This window comes from Urocitellus parryii, chromosome 14, assembly GCF_045843805.1.
Source record: "Urocitellus parryii isolate mUroPar1 chromosome 14, mUroPar1.hap1, whole genome shotgun sequence".
Taxonomy (NCBI): domain Eukaryota; kingdom Metazoa; phylum Chordata; class Mammalia; order Rodentia; family Sciuridae; genus Urocitellus; species Urocitellus parryii.
Window position 1 is genome coordinate 2308501 of NC_135544.1, and position 23619 is coordinate 2332119.

At 33.8% G+C, this 23619-nt stretch overlaps 2 protein-coding genes across 2 annotated transcripts in view; one reads left to right on the top strand and one right to left on the bottom strand.

The window, feature by feature from the left end:
• The window catches only part of Gtf2e2 (general transcription factor IIE subunit 2), a 76284-nt gene that overhangs the window by 42730 nt on the left and 9935 nt on the right, over positions 1–23619 (bottom strand). The window contains exon 3 of the mRNA XM_026414050.2: positions 9794–9885. Within this exon, the coding sequence (XP_026269835.1) occupies positions 9794–9885 (92 nt within the window). The remainder of the gene's footprint in view (positions 1–9793; positions 9886–23619) is intronic.
• Positions 21979–22333, top strand: Smim18 (small integral membrane protein 18). The gene has a single exon (XM_026414052.1). It carries the CDS (start codon positions 21979–21981, stop codon positions 22264–22266), a length of 288 nt encoding a protein of 95 aa, XP_026269837.1. The 3' UTR covers positions 22267–22333.

Genomic DNA, 23619 nt, shown 5'->3' on the forward strand with positions numbered 1-23619 from the left:
TACAATGAAGAGGTATCACACATCTTTGTTAAATTTCTTCCTAGTTACTGAATGACTACGGATGTACTACGTTTTACATTTTATTTCATTTTCTAATTTTTCCCTAAAAATTTTAGAAAACTTATTGCTGCAGATTCTTAATCAGTTTTACTTCTTCCTTTCCAATTTTTATGTTACTTCTTTTTTCATATCTACTGCACTGAGTAGGACGTTGGGTACAATTCAGAATAGAAGTTGTTGCAAAACATGAATATTTAGTAATAAAAGTAAAATAAATTGTGAAGTTTTCATGTTTCGCAACTTTCCTAGTTTTTATTTTTCACTTATTATTTATTAGCATTTGCATTTTATAAACATGTCTGACAGTCTAGTATGATGATTTCTAAAGATGAGATTTGTAAAGGGAAGATTCCAAACCTAGGCTCATAAAAAATTCTAGTAAAGTTAGTAATAAAGAACTATAATCGGGGGTGGAGTTGTGGCTCAGCGGTAGAGCACTCGTCTAACACTTGTGAGGCCCTGGGTTTGATCCTCAGCACCACATAAATATAAATAAAATAAAGTATTGTGTCCAACTACAACTAAAAAAAAAAGAAAGAAATATTTTTTTAAAAAGAACTATAATATTCTGAGCCATTTTACCCATCAATGTGATAAGAGATATAAAACAATAACCTGCTACTACAATAAAACATCTGATGAGTTTTACATGTGCTGTAATCCAACGTTGTCTTATTCCACCATGCACCATCTATGCAAACAACATAAAACAGTTCCAGACAAACTGAAAAGACACATAAATATAAATCACACTCACTGGACAAGTCAAGGTAAGTGCCAGAATCTCAATTAAACAAAGTAAAACTTTTGTGTTGTTTTGTTTTGTTTTGCTTTTAAGGGCTGCAGATATAACTCAGTGGTAAAGGACATGCCTTGCAATGAATGAGGCCTTGGTTGTGATCCCCAGCATCTCAAAAGAAAGTCATATCAAGTGAAAAGGATCAGAAAGAATGTTATTAGTATCAGAACTAATTGCCCAGAAAAAGGGTGAAAGGGATAGGAATCACACAGATGTTGGGACATAAAATGATAGTGAATAAAACACCCAGCACAATATGAGAAATGGAAAAGGTTCTACTCTCAAACAGTGTAAGTCAACATACTGATGGCCTGGCATATGCTGAAGAGATTTGTTTAATAAACTGAGAAATAACAGCTTGTCTATTCAAGTTGACAAATCAACAGATTTCACCAATATGTGTCAGGTAGTAATTTTAAAAAATATTTAAGTGATAGTGAATTCCAAGAACAACTTTTCACGTGGCAAAGAACTAATACCAACAAGCAAAGTCATATTAAATGTGGTGTCTTCATTTCAGGAAACAAAAAGTCTGTCTTGGTGAAACAGTGTTGGCATTTACACTGAGATGGCACTTTAGTAGTTTCCTCAAGGCAAAGATTCACTCCTCTCATGAGGGGAAAATAAGAACATCCTGATGTTGTGACAAGACATTGTTTTCTTTTTATTTTTTAATAATTTTTAAATTGTCAATGGGCAACTTATTTATATGTAGTGCTGAGAATCGAACCCAGTGCCTCACACATGCTAAGCAAGAACTCTACCACTGAGCCACAACCCCAGCAAGACATTGCTTTCTTCATAGAGGTACAACATTAAAAACCCTTGGAGGGCTGGGGCTGTAGCTCAGTGGTAGAGCATTTGCTTAGCATGTGTGAGGCACTGGGTTCAATCCTCAGCACCACGTAAAAATAAATAAATAAAATAATGCTTTTTGTTTGTTTTTTTTTTAAAACCCTTGGAAACAAAATGGAAAATGTCCTGAATGATGCTACAAAAAATGATCTGCTTTATTAAACAAAAGACCAGCACACATGAGCAATTTCCCACCACATATAGAAATCCAGTGGCTTAGCAGAGGACTTCTTGATAGGGAATTTAGGCTGAAAGGTGAAATACAGAATTATATTCAAGGAAATAGTAGGCCATCTTTGTTGAGTGAAGAATGACTGCAGAAACTAGCACTCTTGGCAGATTTTTTAAAAAATGGGCTGGGGTTGTGGTAAAGCGCTTGCCTAGTGCATGTAAGGCACTGGGGTCAATCCTTAGTACCACATAAAAATAAGTAAAATAAAGGTATTGTGTTACTCTAAAACACATACACACACACATACACACATATGTATATATATATATTATATGAAGTAATTAAACAAGTTTAGCAAAAAAATGCTTTGACTTCAAGTAACAAGACTATTTTCCAATTTCAAAGAAAAACTGAATCTTTGGGGGAAAGCATGTGACAAAATCTTGTAATGTTGCTTTGGCGTGAAAATAAGGAAGATATGAACAAATCTCAAACATTACTAACAACCATCTGAAGAACTAAAACACAAAACTAAACAATATTTTCCCAATTTTTTGACACAAATCTAATGTGTGGATTTAAAAAACCCTTTTTTCTGCTCATCTAAGAAAAAGTTGAACTAATTGATAAGGTAGAAAAAAATATCAAGTAGAGGGGGAAAAAAATTTACCTGTACTACAGACTTGTAGTAGAATTGTTATCCTTTCTAGGGAGGAGGAGTCACCAAAAAATAATTTTATATGCATGTATATATACATACTAAATAAATTGAGCAAAATACAAAGAAAAATAACATTTTATACTCAAAAAAGATTATTAAGAACTTGGATCCGTAATTTACTGATTAATATGTATGAGTGTGAAGTATAACAATTGTTTGCAGAGGATGGAAGCCAGTACCTCACACATACGAGGCAAGTATTCTAGCACTCAGCTACAACCCCAGCCCGTTTTTCAATCTGTTCTTTTTTTTTTTTAAGTTTTTTTTTTTTTTGAGAGAGAGAGAGAATTTTAATATTTGTTTATTTTTTAGTTTTCAGCAGACACAACATCTTTGTTTTTATGTGGTGCTAAGGATCGAACGCAGGCCGCACGCATGCCAGGCGGGCGCGCTACCACTTGAGCCACATCCCCAGCCCGCCATCTGTTCTTTTTTATCTATTCTTTTCAGTTATAAATGACAGCAGAATGTATTTTGGCATATAATACATACAGGGATATAACTTTCCAACTTACACTGATTTTCAAGTATGAGCCACCTCTACATGTCTAGAGTAAGGTCTATTTCATCACAATGTATTTATGATCAGATTCAATTTGTTCCTACCTTGAGGGTTTTTATACCTATGAAAGATATTGACATATAATTTAAAACTGTAAATAAATCCAGGTTCTTAAAGCAGCTCTACTATTCACCAAAATTTGTGCCTATGAGCCAGTCAATTAATTTCTACACTTTCAAAATTCTAAATTAACTGCTGGAATAAAATCAAAGGCTAGGCTAGTGGTCCTCAAGCTTTAGCTTGCATCATTCACCCAAAGGGCTTGTTAGAGACTACTCCTAAGCTGCACTCCCACTCTCACAGTTTCACATTCAGTGGGTATAGGAAAGGTCCTAAAAATGTGCATATCTAACAACTTACCAACTGATGCTCATATTGCCAGGTGGAGAATGACATTCTGAAAAACACTGATAGACTAAATCCAATTAATCAAAAATTTTTTTGAGAGTTTTTTAATATTTATTTAGTTAGTTAGTTAGTTAGTTTTCGGCGGACACAACATCTTAATAACTGAGATACAACCACATAAAGGAATAATGGTGAAATGAAGAGAAATATTCTATCAAAACAGAGTAGACTCTGATTTATCATCTGAGAACTAAAGTATCTCAAGAGGTATCCATCTTAAGGGAATTTTTAAGATAAGTGCTTTTAGGACTTACTCTTTTAAGCAATAAAATTCATTTTATATAAACTATTTCTATAAAAATCCTTCTAAAATGGACCACAAACTTCTTCTATGTTCCTAAACAGGCGTCAATGAACATAATTTAATCTTCTTGATGTCAGTTACTATTATAATCTAAGTTACTAGGCTGTAGAGCTCTGGAGATGTGTTGGGTAATTTGTCCCTGTGCCAAATGTTCTCAAGTATTATGATTATGATTCTGAACTTCTTGTATCTGCCTTTACTTTTCTTTCTTTTCCTTTATTTTTCTTCCTTTTCCTGTTTATCACTTTCTCCAAAGCTGTCACTTCTTGCTGTAAATCTCACTATGTCTGTCTCAGTTCCCTGATGACTCCCCTTATATGTCTTCCATATAATGCTCATTAAGCAATTAAATGGTTCTTCCATAAGTTAAATATACAAACTATGGGGAGGAGCATTTTTATTGTTATTTCTTTCCTAAGTTCTTGGTTTCATCAGATCTTCAAAAACAGTAAAGGGTAGTTGAAGATTTTGCAAGAATCAGTTTACAAATTAACTACAATCTGTACCTTTTCCCTTTCAAAACAGTCTCTCCACTCCTTGCCAAAAATAAAAAAAAGGTACAGCTCACCTGTACTCAGAATTTATGATAAAGATATGTCAAATTCCAGGGACCCAAACAAAAGGACAGGTCAAAAGAAACTTAATGATAATTAAGATGGCAAAAACTACCCCAATCTAGGGCTTCATTTTTTTTTTTTTTTAGTTGTAGACAGACACAATACCTCTATTTATTTGTTTTTTTGTGATGCTGAGAATAGTGCCTCACACATGCAAGGCAAATGCTTTACCAACTGAGCTACAACCCCAGCCCTATCTAGGGATTCTTGTCTTTTCCAGCCTCATATTTTTTTTAAGAGTTAAAATTAGCACACTTTGGCCTCAGCTGGGACATTCTAAATAATTTGTAGACAATTGATAGTTTCCCTTAGTTTCTTCTCTTTTATCCCCACACCAAATTCACTTGGTATTTTCCAAGAACACAATGCCCTTAGAGCAGCCTGATAAAAGCAAAGCAAAGAGAGGACTAGTAAGAAATGCAATGATAAAATAGACGTTTTTCAAGAATTTAAATATGTTATTATGAATAATTCTAAAAACATAATTCTTAAGTACATATTTGCTTAAAAAGCATATTTAAAGAGCTAAAGCAATATCAATTGAGAGTGATTCCTTTAAATTTAACAAACATATATAACAAATTAGAATAAATAAATAAATAAATAAATATAAATAAATATAAATAAATTTAACAGATATTTTCCAGGACTACCAAATTATTCAAAATTATGCTACATAAAACCCACAGATGAAACTATATACATTCTAAGCTGTTAGACCGAATGTACACTGTCCTTTTTTGTCGTTGTTGTACTAGGGAATGAACCCAGGATTGTTCTATCACTAAGACATATCCCTAGTACTTTTCATTTTTTTTATTTTGACACAAGATCTCACTAAGTTGTCCAGGCTAGCTGAGGCAACTTGAGATTCTTCTGCCTCAGCCTCCCAAGTTGTTGGGATTACAGTTTGCTCCATCATATCATGCCCATCTATAAAATTTTTATTCTAATTAGTAAATTCTCATTACTTCTTTTAAATAGTTTAATATCTACCTCTTATTAACAAAATACAAATTATACACTAACTGTAAGTCTGTTTTTAGTAATAGTTATATTTCTCTTTCATTAATTATCCCAAATAAAAATATATGGAGTTATTTCTGAATCATTTCCTTTCATTTATATATAAGAGCTGGGCATCAGAGACCAGAAGATGTTAGCTAGGCACAGTGGCACACACCTGTGATCCCAGTGGCTTGGGAGTCTGAGGCAGGAGGATTTTAAGTTCAAAGCCAGCTTCAGCAATTTAGCAAGGACCTAAGGAACTCAAAGATAGCCTGTCTCTTAATAAAACATAAAAAAGGGCAGTGGTTAAGTGACCCTGGGTTCAATCCCTCATACCAAAAAAAAAAAGAGGGAGAGAGAGACCAGAAGATGCAAACACACTAAAAAGGAATAACACCTTTCATTGTGTCCCTTGATTCATTAATATCCATAAATTACTTTAATAACATCTTTTAGTATGCATTCCATAATTTATTTCTCAATGATTTTGTACCACTCAAAATATGTATTAACTGTTTAAATGAACTTAAATATATAAGACACTTTATATCATACAAAGCAAGGTAGATATGGATGGTTGGTTTCACAATGGAAATTAGCTTTGTTAACCAAGAGATACTTTTCATAAAATTAATAAGCTAAACTTTCATTCAGACAAAATCTATTTAAACACATAATAAAAGTTTATCCAAAATTTGCACTGGCAAAGATATACTGAAATTAATGTTTTCATTTTCTCAATTACTTCTTGGTATATCAAGTTAAACAAAGTATCTACAAGGGAAAAGATGAAAGCCACATATGATAAGTCTTAATAAAGCCTGATCTTGGTTTTTGTATTGCTGCAATAATGGGAATTGAACCCAGAACCTTGAACATACTAGGAAAGAGCTTTACCACTGAACTATACCCCCAGACCCTGCCTTTCTGATATACTTCCTACACGATAAGAATTATTAGAGACCTGGTAATGATGGCTTCCACTGTTTGCCTATCTTGAAACTGAAGAACTTAACAGAACTGTCCGTCTACTGATGGACGTTTCATGAGTAATTTTTGGCAAATAACTTGGAACATTATCTATCACAAAACTTCCATTAGAATTAACTTATTTATATAAACATTTATTTCTCAGCACTTAACCGTACAAAATCTAAAAACAGGAACAGATCTGGGCCAAATTCTATTTAATTCTATAAATAATATAAAACTCCAGATACAAGAACTGTTGGAGAAAGAGAAAATACATTCATTCATTTCATTAAAGGATGGATTTGCGGGCTGGGGATGTGGCTCATGCGGTAGCATGCTCGCCTGGCATGCGTGCAGCCCGGGTTCGATCCTCAGCACCACATACAAACAAAGATGTTGTGTCCGCCGAGAACTGAAAAATAAATATTAAAAAAAAAAGAATGGATTTGCTATATACAAAGTGAAATTTAATAAAAATTTTAATATGTTATTATAAACAGCTGTGTACACAAAGATATTTTTAATACTAAGAAACTTCTGATAAGAAAATATTTTAAAGTTCAATTTATTTATTTTTTTTTTTAAAGAGAGAGAGTCAGAGAGAGAGAGAGAGAGAGAGAATTCTTTTTTTTAATATTTATTTTCTAGTTTTCGGCAGACACAACATCTTTGTTTGTATGTGGTGCTGAGGATCGAACCCAGGCCGCACGCATGCCAGGCGAGAGCGCTACCACTTGAGCCACATCCCCAGCCAAAGTTCAATTTATTTACACATCATTTATTAAGAGATGATCAATAAATGATTTTAACCATAATAATAAACAACATTAGGATAAAACTCAAGAACAGAGTGACATACAAGTTTCAAGAAAAAAAAATAATTAAAATTTTGAACCTTGAAGGAAGATTATTTTTATATTTTAAAATTAATAATGGCATATTAAATTAGATAAATTTAAAAGAGTAATATATCTCACTGAGCCAAGTGCCATGGCAAACACCTATAATCCCAGTAGTTTGGAAGGATAAGGCAGGAGGATCCTGAATTCAAAGCTAGCTAACCTCAGCAATTTAATGACGTCCTAAGCAACTCAGTGAGACCCTGTCTCTATATAAAACACAAAACAGGGCTGGAGATATGGTTCAGTGGTCAAATGCCCCTTAGTTCAGTCCACAGTACCAAAAATATATATATATATAAATAAATATATATATAAATATATATATATAAACACACACACACACACACCCCTCATTGAAATATTACAACATGCCAGAAATTCCATCTCTTTTTTTTTTTGGTACCAGGGAATGAATCCAGGGGCTCTCAATCCCTGAGCTGTATCCCCAGCCCTTTTTTGAATTTGATAGGGTCTCACTAAGTTGCTGAAGCTGGCTTTGAACTTGAGATGCTCCTGCCTCAGACTCTAGAGCCACTGGGATTACAGGCATGCACCACCACCACCGCCACCGGCAGAAATTCCATATTTCTGGTTGCTATTTAAAATTTTTGTTAAAAAATATGACTATTTAGACTTCTGTTAAATTACTATAGTTATTAATCTATGTATGTAGAAAGGCGTAAACAACTTTTCAAAACTGTTTTAGGGAACAGAAGGAAAAACTTGAGGATAATTGTTCTCAAAAGTTATAAGTAAGGCAGCCAGATAAATGAAGACTGTTAACAGGGTAGCAAAAAACATGACAATTTAACAATCTCTCTCTGAAGACTGACCGCCTCAAGGAAATGCATTTTTTTTCTAAATATTCCCAATTAGTTCTGAGAAATTATAAACTAACATATTTCTGCTTTCTGTCAAATACAAACCTCAGAATTCAGATGTAGCCAGACACCATGTTTCTAAAATTATAAAAGATAAGTCTTACCATGGTTAAAAACTGATTTATATTTTATGCAATAGATGGATGATATTAAAATAATAACAATACAGCACTTTCTCTGACTTTTTCAAGAGATGCAACTAGTAATTGAATGGGAGTAAGAGTTCAGCACAAGGAGACAAATTGGAAATCACCAATCTTCACTCAAGTGGAATTTCACTTTAATAAATGAAATTAAGATTCAAAGTCTTAAGTCAAAACCTATCTTCAAAGTTAAAGTTCAAAAACTAAATCTGGGCTGGGGATGTGGCTCAAGCAGTAGCGCACTTTCCTGGCATGTACGGGGCGCTGGGTTCAATCCTCAGCACCACATAAAAATAAAATAAAGATGTTGTGTTCACCAAACACTAAAAAATAAATAAATAAAAACAAAAAAAAACTACTAAATCTTCAAAACATTAAATTCTAATTCTTTGAGAGTCAATATTTTCCTAAGACCCTCAGTAATTCTCTAATTTGCTCCCCCAAGAGTCTATCACCGCCATGTCTGAACTATGTAGTTTTTACTTCTCGTGTCAATGGCACATAATCTTGAAAAAACATTCACATCTTCCCACTGGCTTTGCCAGCAGTTATTGACTAATTAAGAAAGGGGTGGGGGCGCTGGGGTTGTGGCAGCAGTCCGGCGCTCACCTAGCACATGCGAGACGCTGGGTTCAATCCTCAGCACCACATAAAAATTTTAAAAATAAAGGTATTGTGTCCAACTACAACTAAAAAAATATTATTAAAAAAAAAAAAAGAAGTGATGTGGGGGGCTGGGCCTGGGGCTCAGTGGTAGACTGCCTGGCATGCATAAAGCCCTGGGTTCTAGTCCTAGCACCACGAATATATAAATAAAGATATACAACACAACAATTGTCTTCTGCTTTGTGTAGGTACCCGTAAATAAATAAGCAAACAAACAAAAAAAAAAGAAGTGATATGCGCTGGGGTTGTGGTTCAGCAGTAGAGTGCTTGCCTAGCATGCATGAGGCACTGGGTTCGATTCTCGGCACCACATTAAAATAAAATAAAAAATGTTACTGTGTTCACCTACAACTATTTATAAACAAATTTAAAACAAATATTAAAAAAAAAAGTAGTAGTAGTGGTGGTGGTATATCTACTGCCTGGGAATACTCCTTTTATGTGAAATGGTGGGCTTAAATTATGTACTTGATATATGTAAATTAAGTATATTTATATGAATTGCTGCATTGCCAATTTAACATAGTGTAAAAGGCTGGAAACATTAAATATTTTTTATAGTCTTACTGAGGCACACAAAAATAAATTCCACACACTGAAAGTGTAGAATTTAAAAAGTTATAACATGCATACAAATTTAACTTCTGAAAATCCCAATCTCCCATCCTCTTCTTTGGCCAAAAAGTTGAAATAGAATTTTTGTTATCCAAGCAAAGTACTTACTTTCATGTAATTCACAATCTTGGCAAGAACACCAAACTTATATCCAGAGCTTCCTGAGAGAGCTTTCAAGTTAAATGATCCATTGCTATGATCTGGAAATAAAATTCAAAAACAATCATAATATTTTCACATTATATGTTATTATAACTTTTAAGCAGCCAAGATGATTTTCAATATGGTAAAATATTTATTTTTTCTTCTAATAAATTCTATGCTATAAAAATGTGATGAAAAATTTCTTTGCATATATATTAAACTATCAATTTTCTCATTAAGTATAGAAACAAAGTATAAATAACTAAAAAGAATTAAAACACTGCATGGGGGATGGTAGTTGGGGTGAGGTAGTGGTATTAGGGATTAAACCCAGGGCCTCACGCATGCTAGCCAAGTGTTCCACCACTAGGCTCAAAATACAGTTCTTTTGTAAGTATCTTTACCTCACTCTTACCTCAAATTTGATCAACCCCCCACCAATAATTAGATATTACAAATCTCAATCTAATCCACATGGTGTTTTTAACAGATAAAATGAGTCCCTCACCTCTCATAAAGGTTCCTCAAAGAGAGAATTTGCTTTAGACCACCTATCACTTTGTTGCATACTTATAGGCAGAAACTCTAATGCCATCATTGCATCATAAACGCATTTCAATAGTCACAGGAATGGTAAAATATATATTTTTATACTATATATTAAAATATATAATGTATACAGAATACATAAATATGTATATATTCATCATTAATACTAGAAAAACATTTCAGAAGAACACCTTCTATTAGCAAGGCATCACATCAGACATTATAAAGTTTCCATGTGGCTGGTCCACAAAAAAGAGAGGTTAAACACAAGAGAAGGAACCAATGCCTGGCATCAGCTTGGTAATAATCATTTAAACAAAAGATTGCATTAGAACAACCACAAGTCAAATGTAACCTTTGTCAGAGATCCAAAAGAGAAGCTTCTAAATGGCAACATAATACTCATTTGAGGTTACTTAGTGAAAAGTGTTTATTGATATGCTTTTTAGAGACTAAAATGAAACTTCATATGCAATTTTCCCTTAAAATGACTGTCATAATTTTGACAAATAATTGACCCACTGAAGTCTACTATGTTTCCAAAAATAACAATAATTTTAAGAATGCCTGGGGGCTGGGGTTATAGCTCAGTGGTAGAGTGTTTGCCTAGCATGTAAGAGGCACTGGGTTCAATCCTCAGCACCACATATAAATAAATAAAGGTATTATGTCCATCTACAAAAATAAAAAATAAAAGAATGCCTTACAATTATGTTTTCACAGTCACTATTTCAATTAGGAAATATTATACTGATCTGTTTTCCCAGGGTGTTCAGAACACATTTTGTAATAATAATAGTACCTGAGATTTACTGAACACTTATTACATGTCAAACACCTTCCTAAGTGATTTGCCCATTTAATCACTCCAAAAAATTCTATTTAAGAAGTGTTATTGTCCTCTTTTAAACATAAGAAAATTGAAGGTGTATAGAGTCAAATCCAGTTGTAAACCCTGTGATATTGCCTTATATAAGACTTAACTGGCCTTTACACAAATTATTCTGTATGAAACTATCTATTCTGCCAGAGCACAGAAACTAATAAATGCATATTTCACGTCTCAGGTTTTCACTAAGTAAAAATACTATAAAGCTTTATCCTTACAATACTGTATAAACAACCTACTGGGAAGACTACAAAAAAAGAAATGACAATATATTAAGGACAAACACCATTTTTAAAAGGGATAATTATGAACCACATACAGTTTTGTTTACCACGGGGTCTCTAGCTTTTAATGCCAACCATAGTCAATGCTCAATAACTATTTCTTGAATGAAAGTATGAATGTAATAAGGTATTTCCATGTCCCCCTTTTTAGCCCCAAAAACTAATGTACTGATTTATCTATGATTTTAAAAAACAATACTGTGTAGCAAGGATTTACCCAGTCTGTTGCAGTTTTAACAACCACTCCCTTAGTTAAAAATCTTGACTGTTAATTTAGATCAAACTCTAAATACATCATAATTTAAAACATTCTATCTCTGAAGAGCCAACTGGAGGTGACTTTGTCATTTAAATTTCACCAGGCAAGCCTGTAATTCCAGTAATTTGGGAAGCTGAGGCAGGAGGATAGCAAATTTGAGTCCAGTCTTAGCAACTCATCAAGACCCTATCTCAGAAAATAAAAAGGGCTGGTCACTCTACATTTACCAATCCACCATTGAGCCTTAACCCCAGCCCCCAGGCTGGGTGCAGAGGTACATACCTGTAATCCCAGTGGCTCAGCTCTAGAAGCTGAAGCAGGAGGATCATGAATTCAAAGTCAGCCTCAGCAACTTAGAAACTCAATGAGACCCAGGCTCTAAAAATATTTTTTAAAAAGGGCTGGGGATGGGTTGGGGCTGTGGCTGATCAGTAGCGCACTTGCATAGCATGTGTGAGGCACTGGGTTTGATGCTCAACACCACATACAAATAAAAAGGTCTATCAACAACTTAAATTTAAAGGGGGGGGGGGCGCGCCTGGGGATGTGGCTCAGTGGTTAAGCACCCCTGGGTTCAATCCCTGGTACCAAAAAGGGGTGGTGGGGGGGGTGCTGGGCATGTAGCTCAGTGGTAAAGCACTCTTGAGTTCAATCCCCAGAGCCAAAAATAAATTATTTCATAGACTGAGGCTGGAAATGAAACTTGGTGGTGAAGCACTTACCTAGCATGCATGAAGCCCTGGGTTCAATCCCCAGCATCTCAAAAAATAATAATAAAAATAAAAATAGCCCTGCATGAAATCCCAGCAGCTCCAGAGGCTGAGGCTGGAGGATCGAGTGTTCAAAGCCAGTCCCAGTAATTTAGCAAATCCCTAAGCAACCCAGCAAGACCCTATCTCTAAATAAAATATTAAAAAGGGCTGGGGATGTGACTCAATGGTTAAGCACCACTGGGTTAAATCCCCAGACCCAATAAATAAATAAATAATTTCACAGACTGCTTTTTAAATATAAGTAAAATATCTGCCTAAACTAACCCTCTTACAACTTAAAAGAGCTGAAAAATGTACTATTTCCCTGTGAATTTCTCCTAAGTCCAAACACAAAGAAATAGTCCCTTAGAGGGCTGGGATTGTGGCTCAGTGGCAGAGCGCTTGTCTAGCATGTGTGAGGCACTGGGTTCAATTCTTAGCACTACATATAAATAAATAAAATAAAGGTCCATTGACAACTAAAAAATAAAAAAAGAAAGAAAGAATCCCTCAGAGAAGGCAAGATTTATGTATAGAACAAATATTGAGAGAAACATAAATTTTCATTTATAAGATTTTATGCAGGGCTGGGGATGTGGCTCAAGTGGTAGCGCGCTCGCCTGGCATGCGTGCGGCCAGGGTTCCATCCTCAGCATCACGTACAAACAGAGATGTTGTGTCTGCCGAAAACTAAAAAATAAATGTTAAAAAATTCTCTCTCTCTCTCTCTCTCTCTCTTAAAAAAAAAGATTTTATGCACACTTCTTGGAGGAAATATCAAGCCTGTTAAACTGGACCCTTGTTTCCTACGTTACTTTATCTTCTAGTCCTAGAGCTGAAATAGTCACCAAAGGACATTCAATTTTGTAAACACTAAGGAATCACCAATTCCTATAAAGAAATTAAGCTTAAGCATAAAAAATAAAGGAGAAGCAGTGACAGTTGATATAGCAGACAGCTCTATTCGCCTTTATGAATGATTCACTCTTCAGGGTATCAGGTCTTAATGCAAATGAACATAGAGGAAACTGTCAGCTGCATTGTGTTCAACCAATAGAAGCACAGCTCCATCTTGGCTGTGCTGTAGACTGCATTACAAACAGACGATACCATCGCTTCCATCGCTTCAACAGCATCCTTTCAGACAAGAGGTAGGTTTATATGATCTTTTTTATTTAGTACTCCATGTCCTTAGGATGGTAAATATTTCACCATGAAAGTCAATCAGAAAGCCTTGTTCCTTATAAAGACCCAAAAAAGAACAATGTTTTCATTCCACTGCTTGGTAGAATTTTATTATAATATGAAGACTGCCTTGTGCTATTTGATAAGCACCTTACTATCCTGTGCCTTAATGGAAAATTCATTACATTTTGTACAAACCTGATCTGTATCCAGGCCTTCAGTAAACCACAAGCATTTGATGTTAACTGCCTGGTTACTTGCTAATTTGTTTTTCTCAGAGCAATTTCATTTCAGCAGTTCAGTCTAAACAAAGGATTTTTCTTAAAGAAAAATCTAGATTAAAAGCAAACCCTGGATTAAAGCTTTCTGATTACATGTGCAAATTATTCCAGCAGTTACTAGTGAGAAAGTTTACTATATTTTAACAAACATGAGAAAATAGTTCAAAATTATTTTATAAAAATGTAGATGCAGAAAATGCTAAATTATCACAACTGTGATTTTTATACAAAATATTCAGACCTTAAAAGGTATCATTATATGAACTGTGTTTTACTGTAACCAAAGAGGATGTACAGAGCTTCAGATTTTCCTAACATTTTAATTATGTCCTCAAAGTGAAATTTATTTCACTGTATTATACAAATCATATTATTAAACAGAATCTTTTTTAGATAGCCTTTCATTTTTTACAAGCTACATAACAAAATTTATCACAGCATTTAAATATAATGTTGAAGTTATTCTTAAACTGATCCTCAGAATAAACAAGAAGTAAATCTTCTTGATAAACTACACTTTAAAATAAAAATACCTCCTAAGAAGAACTAGTTAAGGAAGAAGGGTAATTCTAGGTAATAATAATATTTTCATGGCTCAGAGTAATTGTTTATGTTTACTAAAAATTTTATTAACTACTAATCAATTATCTGATTTTATAGTATTCAAACATGAAAATATGATTATTTAATAGATGCTTTATACTTGCTCAATATATTATACATACTGACCTAAAGATCCAACTTTTGCCTTTATCTTGCTGCTAAATTCATTTAATCTTTGGTGGGGTTTTTTGTTTGTTTCACAATTTCTATTCCTTCTATTTCATAGCACTCAACTAACAGGAGCAGGATATCCCTTACTAAGTTCAGAGATTGCTGATATTAGAGCTCCCCAGGTTCAACACTATTGGGTTAATTACCCAGAAACCATACTGCTTCCAATACAAAATATGGCAGCCAAAAAAAGGTTTCCGCTAATGTACTTTGTGAAATAAAACTGTTAACTTAAAACTTATATTCAGGTAAATTATAAATAGAACCCTGACCACCCCACATTATTCAAACACTCTCAACAGCCTATATTTTATTTGTAATATATCCATAGTTAGTGCAGATGGATGCTCACTAGTGTTTCACTAAATGGACTTAGCAGCATGACTGATCTCGGAGAGCTCTAAAGCTTAAATTGAATGAGTTGCTCTGTATTTAAACTGATCATATTTTATCATAAGTTATCTTATTTTTAACTGATCATATTTCAAAGTGATATGCTTACAAGCACCAGAGAAGTCAAGGGTTTTTTGCCATTAAAAAAGGGTAAAGCATAATTTTATTCTTATCTGGCAATCCAAGGTTCCAGAACAATTCCAAGTCCTACCCCATATATATTCCACTGGGGTCTTTTGAAATAAGAAGAAAAGCAGGTAAAGGGAGTACATCAAAAATAACATAAAACAAAACAAAACTAAAAATGTAACTATAAAATACTGTTATTTGAGGGCTGGGGCTGGGGCTGAATAGTAGTTCACTTGCCTGGCATCTGTGAGGCACTGCGTTCAATTCTCAGCATCACATATAAATAAATAAAATAAAATAACGGTGTTTCAACAAGTTTAAATAAAAAATTTTAAACTTGTTATTTGATTTAAAACTCCCTGATTTCTACAATGCAATTTTTTTGCAATCAAAAAAACAAAAATTATAACAGATTATTTTAACATGTTTTGGCCATTTTCTCTTGCTTTTTATAAGGCATCTTTAAGCATTTAACTGATATAAATTAAATGTTTCAAAAATGTAGTCTCAGAATAGAAGAAAATCCTAATGGTATACTTATTTTTGCATGTCTAATTCATCAAAGTAAGACTTAGTCTTTACCTTAAATTTAACACAAAAAAATTACCAGTGCTCCTCTACACTTTAAAAAAATATACACATTAAATTTAAAGTAGACTAGCTGGGCACTGTGACGCACACCTGTAGCATGCCTATGATCCCACCACAAGCTCGGGAGGCTAAGTCAGGAGGATCGAGAGTTCAAAGCCAGCCTCAGTAAGGTGCTAAGCAACCTTGCAATAATGATATTTTCACATTTGAATACTATAAAATCAGATAATTTATATAGTTAATAAAATTTTTAGTAGACATAACAACCCTGTCTCTAAATAAAATACAAAATAGGGCTGGGGATGTGGCTCAGTGGTTGAGTGCCCTTGAGTTCAGTCTCTGGTACCCCAAAAAAAAATTAAAGTGGAAAATGACTCCATACCATAAAGTCTACTTTGTTTCAGATGTAACCACAAGCTAACTAAAGCAAGAATGTATTGAGATGCTCATCAATTATCAATACACTCAAGTCGCAAATTATCATAATTTACATCATAAGCCTGACATATAATTCTTTCCTAAACTGCTTAGACATTTCCCACAAAGCATACAAGTGTCTATGGAGGTGGCATACATTGCTATTCCAGTCATTACTGCAAGCAAAATCATCATATTAATTTTATGTGTGAAAAAAGTACACAGTCTAATCAAAATGACAGTGTTTATCAATTTTAATTTTTAAAGTGATACAAAAAACTCAATAGCTACATTGAATAGATACATAACATATAGACAAGGAAAAAAACTTTATTTCAAAGGCAAAGAACAGTAATCTTCTTTCTTTCAAAATAGATCGTGCTTTTGTTTAAACAAGTAATAAATACCAATGGTTCAAAAACAAAAGATAACAAAGTAAAAATTGTGCATATTCCTCTGCCCCTCTTTCCTCTCCACTCATTCCCACAATCACTGTCATTGGCTTCTAAATCCTTACAAAATTTTGGTGCAGATACAGCTAAGAATACATATTACGGGTCTGGGATTCTGGCTCAGCAGTAGAGCACTCACCTCGATCCTCAGCACCACATAAAAATAAATAAATAAAATAAGGGTATTGTTTCCAACTACAACTAAATATACATATATATATATATATACACACACACATATATAAAATATATATATATAAAATATATAAAAAAGAATACATATTATTTTCCCTTTTTCATATGCACAGTACTGCACCTCATTCTTTTAATGTAACATATTCCAAAACCCTTTCCATATCATTACACAGTGATTCAAATGAAAGGAAATCCTACATTATTTAGCCAGAAGAGTTCATAGATGGGTACAAGTTAACCTCAAACAATTTAATTTAGTTTTGTCTCTGCCTGCCTGCCTACTTTCCTGCCTGCCCCTTTTCCTTCCCCTCCTCTCCTGCTCTTTTTATTTACTTTTTAGAGGAAAGAGAGCCTTAAAAAAATTTAAATAGTTGTACCTCAAAAATAAAGAGAATAGGGCTGGGGCTGTAGCTCAGTGGCAGAGTGCTTGCCTAGCATGTGTGAGGCACTGAGTTCAATCCTTAGCATCACATACAAATAAAATAAAGGCATCTATCCATCTATAACTACAAAAAAAAATTTTTTTAAATAAAAATCAATAAATAAAGAGAATGAGATTCCTTAAACTGACTTTCTTTTTTTTTAATATTTAATTTTTTTTTAGTTGTCGGCGGACACAACATCTCTGTTTGTATGTGGTGCTGAGGATCGAACCCGGGCCGCACGCGCATGCCAGGAGAGCGTGCTACCGCTTGAGCCACATCCCCAGCCCTTAAACTGACTTTCTAACCTTTCTAAAATTTCATTTTCAAATGGCAGCTTACATTATTAAAACTTCTCCCCAGTTTTAAAGTCAAAACTAAAAAAAGTTGTCTTACAGTAAATTAAAATACAACATAATAACTTCCAAATAATTTTAGCCAGGTCCAAGTTATAGATTTATGTAGTCAATTTCCAGAGGAAAAAAATTAAAATTTTTTCTGCATTATAGAAGTAGAATTGTGGATAAGGTTTTTCATTTTTATTTAAAATTGCTATAATGGTATCTGAAATCAACAGAGAAACAACATTTTTAAATAAGTTCATTAATAATAGATTAATCTAGGGCTGGGGATGTGGCTCAAGCGGTAGCGCACTTGCCTGGCATGCGTGCGGCCTGAGTTCGATCCTCAGCACCACAGACAAACAGAGATGTTGTGTCCGCCAAATACTAAAAAATAGATATTAAAATTCTCTCTCTCTCTCCCTCTCTCTCACTCTCTAAAAAAAAAATAGATTAATCTAATTTGAGAAGCATTATATAGAAATTACTCTTCTCAAGTCTCTTTTCTCTCCCTATTACTGTTCCTTCTGCAGCTGCTTCTAATGCCAGATTTAGAAGAAAATCTTTTAGAACAGATTCCCAGATTTCAAAAAGAGATAAGGCTGGGTATTTACTCAGTGGTAGTGAGCTTGCCTTGCATGTTCAAGGCTCTGGGTTCAACTCCAGCACCAGAGGTGGGGGGGATGGAAATCTCAGTAAGGGATCAACGTAAACAGCCTTAACAGAAAGTCTAAGTATTATTTCCATAAATGCTGGAGATCGTACAGGCCTCAGGTTAGAACAGGTAAAACCATCAGCTAGATCTTTAGGTGCTTCTTCCTACTCTTTTTCCACTCATACAAGCTGGCACTTCCCTCTAGTTCCCCAAGGTCCTACTCTTCCTCTCCTTCTCTATTACCTGGGTTCTTCAAAAAAAAGACATGAAACATTTACACTGAAGTAAAGCTTCACTGTAACAATGTATGGTACCCCTCACAAAAATATGTACATTTTTTGCAATGTTGAAAATCTTATGGGAGCTCCAAATGCCTTAAAAAAATTCTTGTTGGTGCATTATAATTATACATAATAGTGGGATTCATTGTGACATGAACATAACTTGGTCAATTAAAAGCCAGACATTTTTAAGATGTGTGTACATGTGCCCAAGCACCCTCACATGCCTTTACTGTATTAGGAGAGCCAGGTCAAATAAGACCTAACTTTTGTCTCCACATGAGTAAGTTTCTATGAGTTACTTCAATAATTATGCACATAGTGATTAGAATCAAAGGCAGCAACAACCAACGAATGGCCTATCAAGACATCCACATTACTTAATACCAAGGTGCACTTGATGGTCACCCCAAGGAAAACTGTGAATGGTGCTTCCCAAAGTTATGCGAGGAAGCAGACCTGCTTTCCCATAAGAATGTGTTCTGAAGAGAAAATTGAAAGGATAAGTAAATAATTTTGAAAGGCTGGGTGTGCAGACATTGAAAATACTATAATGTAATGGGAAGTACTATACCTAAGTTCCTAACAATCTATTTTGGAGGGTTTATTTTTTTTAGTTGTAGATAAACACAATACCTTTTCTTTTTTCTTTTTTTTTAACGTGGCACTGAGGATCAAACCCAATGCCTCACTCATGCTAAGCAAGCACTCTACTACTAAGCTACAAACACAGGCCCCTGACAATGTTTTTTGTTTTTGTTTTTGGTACCAGGGATTGAACCCAGGGGTGCTTAACTACACCCCCAGTCCTATTTATTTTTTATTTTGAGACAGGGTCTCTTTAAGTTTCTTAGGCTGGATTTGAACTTGTAATCCTCCTTCCTCAGTCTCCAGAGTCACTGGTATTACAGATGTGTGCCACCACGCCCAGACAATGTATTTTTGCATGTTCCTGAACTATGAAACACAATTAATTCAATTACTACCCATTAAGTCCGTCATCCCTCACTTCAAGATGAAGGATCACCAAACACCAAAACTGAAGAAATTCTTAAATTAAAAAAAAAAAAAAAAAACATGTATTTAAGCCTTTAACTCTGCCCTCAAATCATCAATTGAATCTTCAAAATACAGGAAGGAAAAAAGGAAAGAAGCATGTTCAATCAAAGAAGCAAAGCAATTTTCCAAGAAAATTTGATTTAGGAGAGAAAACAAAAACTTTGGAAAATATTATTCTCTCAATCCAAAGATTTAAAATTATATGTATTAAGAAAACAAATTTAGGGGTTGGGGTTGTGGCTCGGCGGTAGAACGCTCACCTAGCACATGCGAGGCCCTGGGTTCGATCCTCAGCACCACATAAAAATAAATAAAAAAACAAAGGTATTATGTCCAACTTCAACTAAAAAAATAAATATTAAAAAAACAAACTTGAACAATTATATTACTATGGAGCTTGGATGCAAAAATAATATGGAACTTTTTTATTTAAAAACAGAGTCCTCATCTTTTAGAGATAAACACTGAAATATTTCTAGATTAAATGTCTGGAATTTGGGCTGGGGATGTGGCTCAAGCGGTAGGGCGCTCGTCTGGCATGCGTGCGGCCCAGGTTCGATCCTCAGCACCACATACAAAAACAAAAGATGTTATGTCCGCCGAGAACTGGAAAATAAATATTAAAAAAAAAAAAATTCTCTCTCTCTCTCTCTCTCTCTCTCTCTCTCTCTCTCCTCTCTCTCAAAAAAAAAAAAAAAGGAAAAGAGTTTTATTTAAGGGGAGGGGAGGGGAGGGGAGGGGGGATAGTAGACAATAGGACGGACAGCAGAATACATCAGACACTAGAAAGGCAATATGTCAATCAATGGAAGGGTAACTGATGTGATACAGCAATTTGTATACGGGGTAAAAGCGGGAGTTCATAATCCACTTGAATCAAACCATGTAATATGATGTATTAAGAACTATGTAATGTTATGAACGACCAATAAAAAAATAAATAAAATAAAAAAAAAATAAAAATAAAAAAAATAAATAAAATAAATGTCTGGAATTTGCCTTAAAATAATCCATGCCATAGAAGCAAGTGGGTAGAGGTATAGAGTAATCAAGAGTTGATAAACGTATGTTGTATAAGCACATGCGGATTTGTTATACTCAAACTTCTGTACTACCTTGAAGTTTTCCCCATGTGAAACATGCAAACAAGATGCCTCCAGAAGTATTTGGTACACGATGAGTAATAACCATTTGTTGTAAAGATTGCTTGCAAGTATATAGTGAAAAAGCATACCAAGTGATAGCAATCAATTGAATTAAGGAAATAGAACCATTTTTCCTCTTATTTCCAAAATTGTCTTAGTACAATCTTTTAAATTGGGTTAAAAATGTATCTTTAAAAGACCAAGATAATAAAAGTTCATTTAGCTTCTCATTAGTTCCAAACTATCAAATTTTTAATCTTTGAATTTCTATTTAAGATCTAATAAGTAGTGGTCAACAAGACCAAAACAATGCAAGAACACTGAAATTTAACTCACTAGTTTACTTTGTGAAATGGAGTAGTAATTTAATAGCAGCTACCTTATCAAGGGCTGAATTTGTATTTTTTAATATAGTATTCATGGATCATTTAGATATACAAAACAGTTAATACTATCATCTATATATCAAACAATATCAAGATTGAGTTCTCTTCACAGGAAATTTAGTCTAAAATTTTATTTTATCTTCATTCTGAAAACTGCCATTATTTGGCTTTTTCTTTCTCTACTATTTTTCATTTGGCTCCTCTTTCCTGATTCAAAACATCTGTCATTAAAGAAGTAAAAACAGAAGACAGAAATACACTGACCCAAGGTAAGAAGAATACATACAGGCAATGACAAAGCTTTTCCAGAGGCAGTCTGAAGAACACAACCTTAAAACTCCAAAATTTTTAATCAATAATTGCTCATTGATAAGTTATTTATTCATGCTTAAACAAAGTCAGCTGCCTTGTTATTAGCACTTAATTTCATATTAGCACTTAATTTCTGTAAATGGATGTTAAACACAAACATTTATTTAACCAATGATATACAAAAGTGTGGTTTAAATATTTGGCATAAAGTACTCAAAAATACAATTCAGTAATTAAATCTTTTAGATACTAAGGAAGACTCGTGTTGCCTATATAAATTTATTAAGAAATCTTAGAACTGAGATTTGAATGGACAAATCTGTAGTTTGGTTACATATATTCATTTTCTACCTTTTTATAGATTCAAAAGAGCAATACAAGAAGTGGAATCTCTAAGAATGGCTTCCAGTCACTGGAACGAAACCACCACCTCTGTTTATCAGTATCTTGGTTTTCAAGTTCAAAAAATTTACCCTTTCCATGATAACTGGAACACTGCCTGCTTTGTCATTCTGCTTTTATTTATATTTACTGTAGTATCTTTAGTGGTGCTGGCTTTCCTTTACGAAATGCTTGACTGCTGCTGCTGTGTAAAAAACAAAACTGTGAAAGACTTGAAAAGTGAACCTAACCCTCTTAGAAGCATGATGGACAACATCAGAAAACGAGATACTGAAGTGGTCTAGCTCCTACAGAAGGTGAACAAAACCTTTAAAAGCAGCTTTAGCCTCTCCGGAGATTAAAGAAAATTTCCCTGAGGCCAACTTTTACTATAAAACTGACTCTGACTTTGGGTAAAAGATTCCTAGAAGTGAAAAACAAGTGAAATATGTACTTTTTGTCTATGTATTACTCTCATTAAATATAAAGTAAAACTTCATAAATGTGAATTTACCCATTTATTTAATGTGACACATCGAGAAATGAATAAACTATTTCTAGAACAAAAAAATTTCTGGAGTTCAATACTAAGCAACAAAAGTTAAACTGGAAAACAAAGCAAGGCTAATGATGCTAAAATAATCTATACCTAAACCATTCATGTAAACTAAAAAATAGTATTTGAGTAACAAATATGCTATTTCAGATGTGTTTCTACATCCAAAATAAAATTATTCCACTTATATATAAAGTCTTGGTTATTAAAAAGCAATATTTTCTCATTTATTGAAGACAACATATTTTCTAATAACTTGAGTTCTTTGTAGTAAAAAGTCTCAAAATAATCAGAAGGGCCTCAAGTATACCTGCATAAAAGTCTCAAAAAACTGACTTCTTGTTCAATAAGAAATAAATGTTCTAGAAAAGCCCAGCCGATTTTCAAACTAAAACTTAATATTATACCCATTAAATTACACTGAAGTTTGTTCTTTCTTTTTACCTCTCATATTCACACTCTCGAGGACTAATATACTTAATGCAAAAAAGACTACAAAAAAGTGAAAATAAGACTATTATTAGAGTCAAAGATTAATATTAAAGCCACCCAACACCTATTAAGAAACACAGCAATTTCATTTCTTGAAATTTCAAGGGCTATATAGATAATATATTTTATGATCTTAATACTGTTTTGCTAACAACACATGCTCTTAACCTTAGCTGCCCTTAGGCCAGAAATGACACTCCTGGATATTTGTCCCGAGAAATTAGTTTGAAAGATAAAGGATCACCAAGCACAGTGGCACATGCTTGTAATTACAGCCTCTGAAAAGGCTGAGGAAAGAGAAATGCATGCTCAAGATCAGTCTCAGCAAGTTAACAAGACCCTCTTAATAAGATCCTGTCTCAAAATTTAAAAGTAAAATAAAAAGGGCAAGGGATGTAGCTCAACGGTAAAACGCCCCTGAGAAAAGGGTTTGTACTAGCACTATTCAGAATAACAAAAATTTGGAAGCAAATAAGCCTTTAACTAAATATAGCACATCAACTTAATAGATTATTAAAAAGTCTCTGAATACTCTGATAACAGAAAAAATATTTGGTATATAAAGTGAAAACTAAATTCAGAATATAAAACTTTCAATACAATTATGGGT

What these genes read in the sequence shown, in the direction of transcription:
- Smim18 (XM_026414052.1), top strand. Translation starts at nt 21,979, where the DNA reads ATGGCTTCCAGTCACTGGAACGAAACCACCACCTCTGTTTATCAGTAT.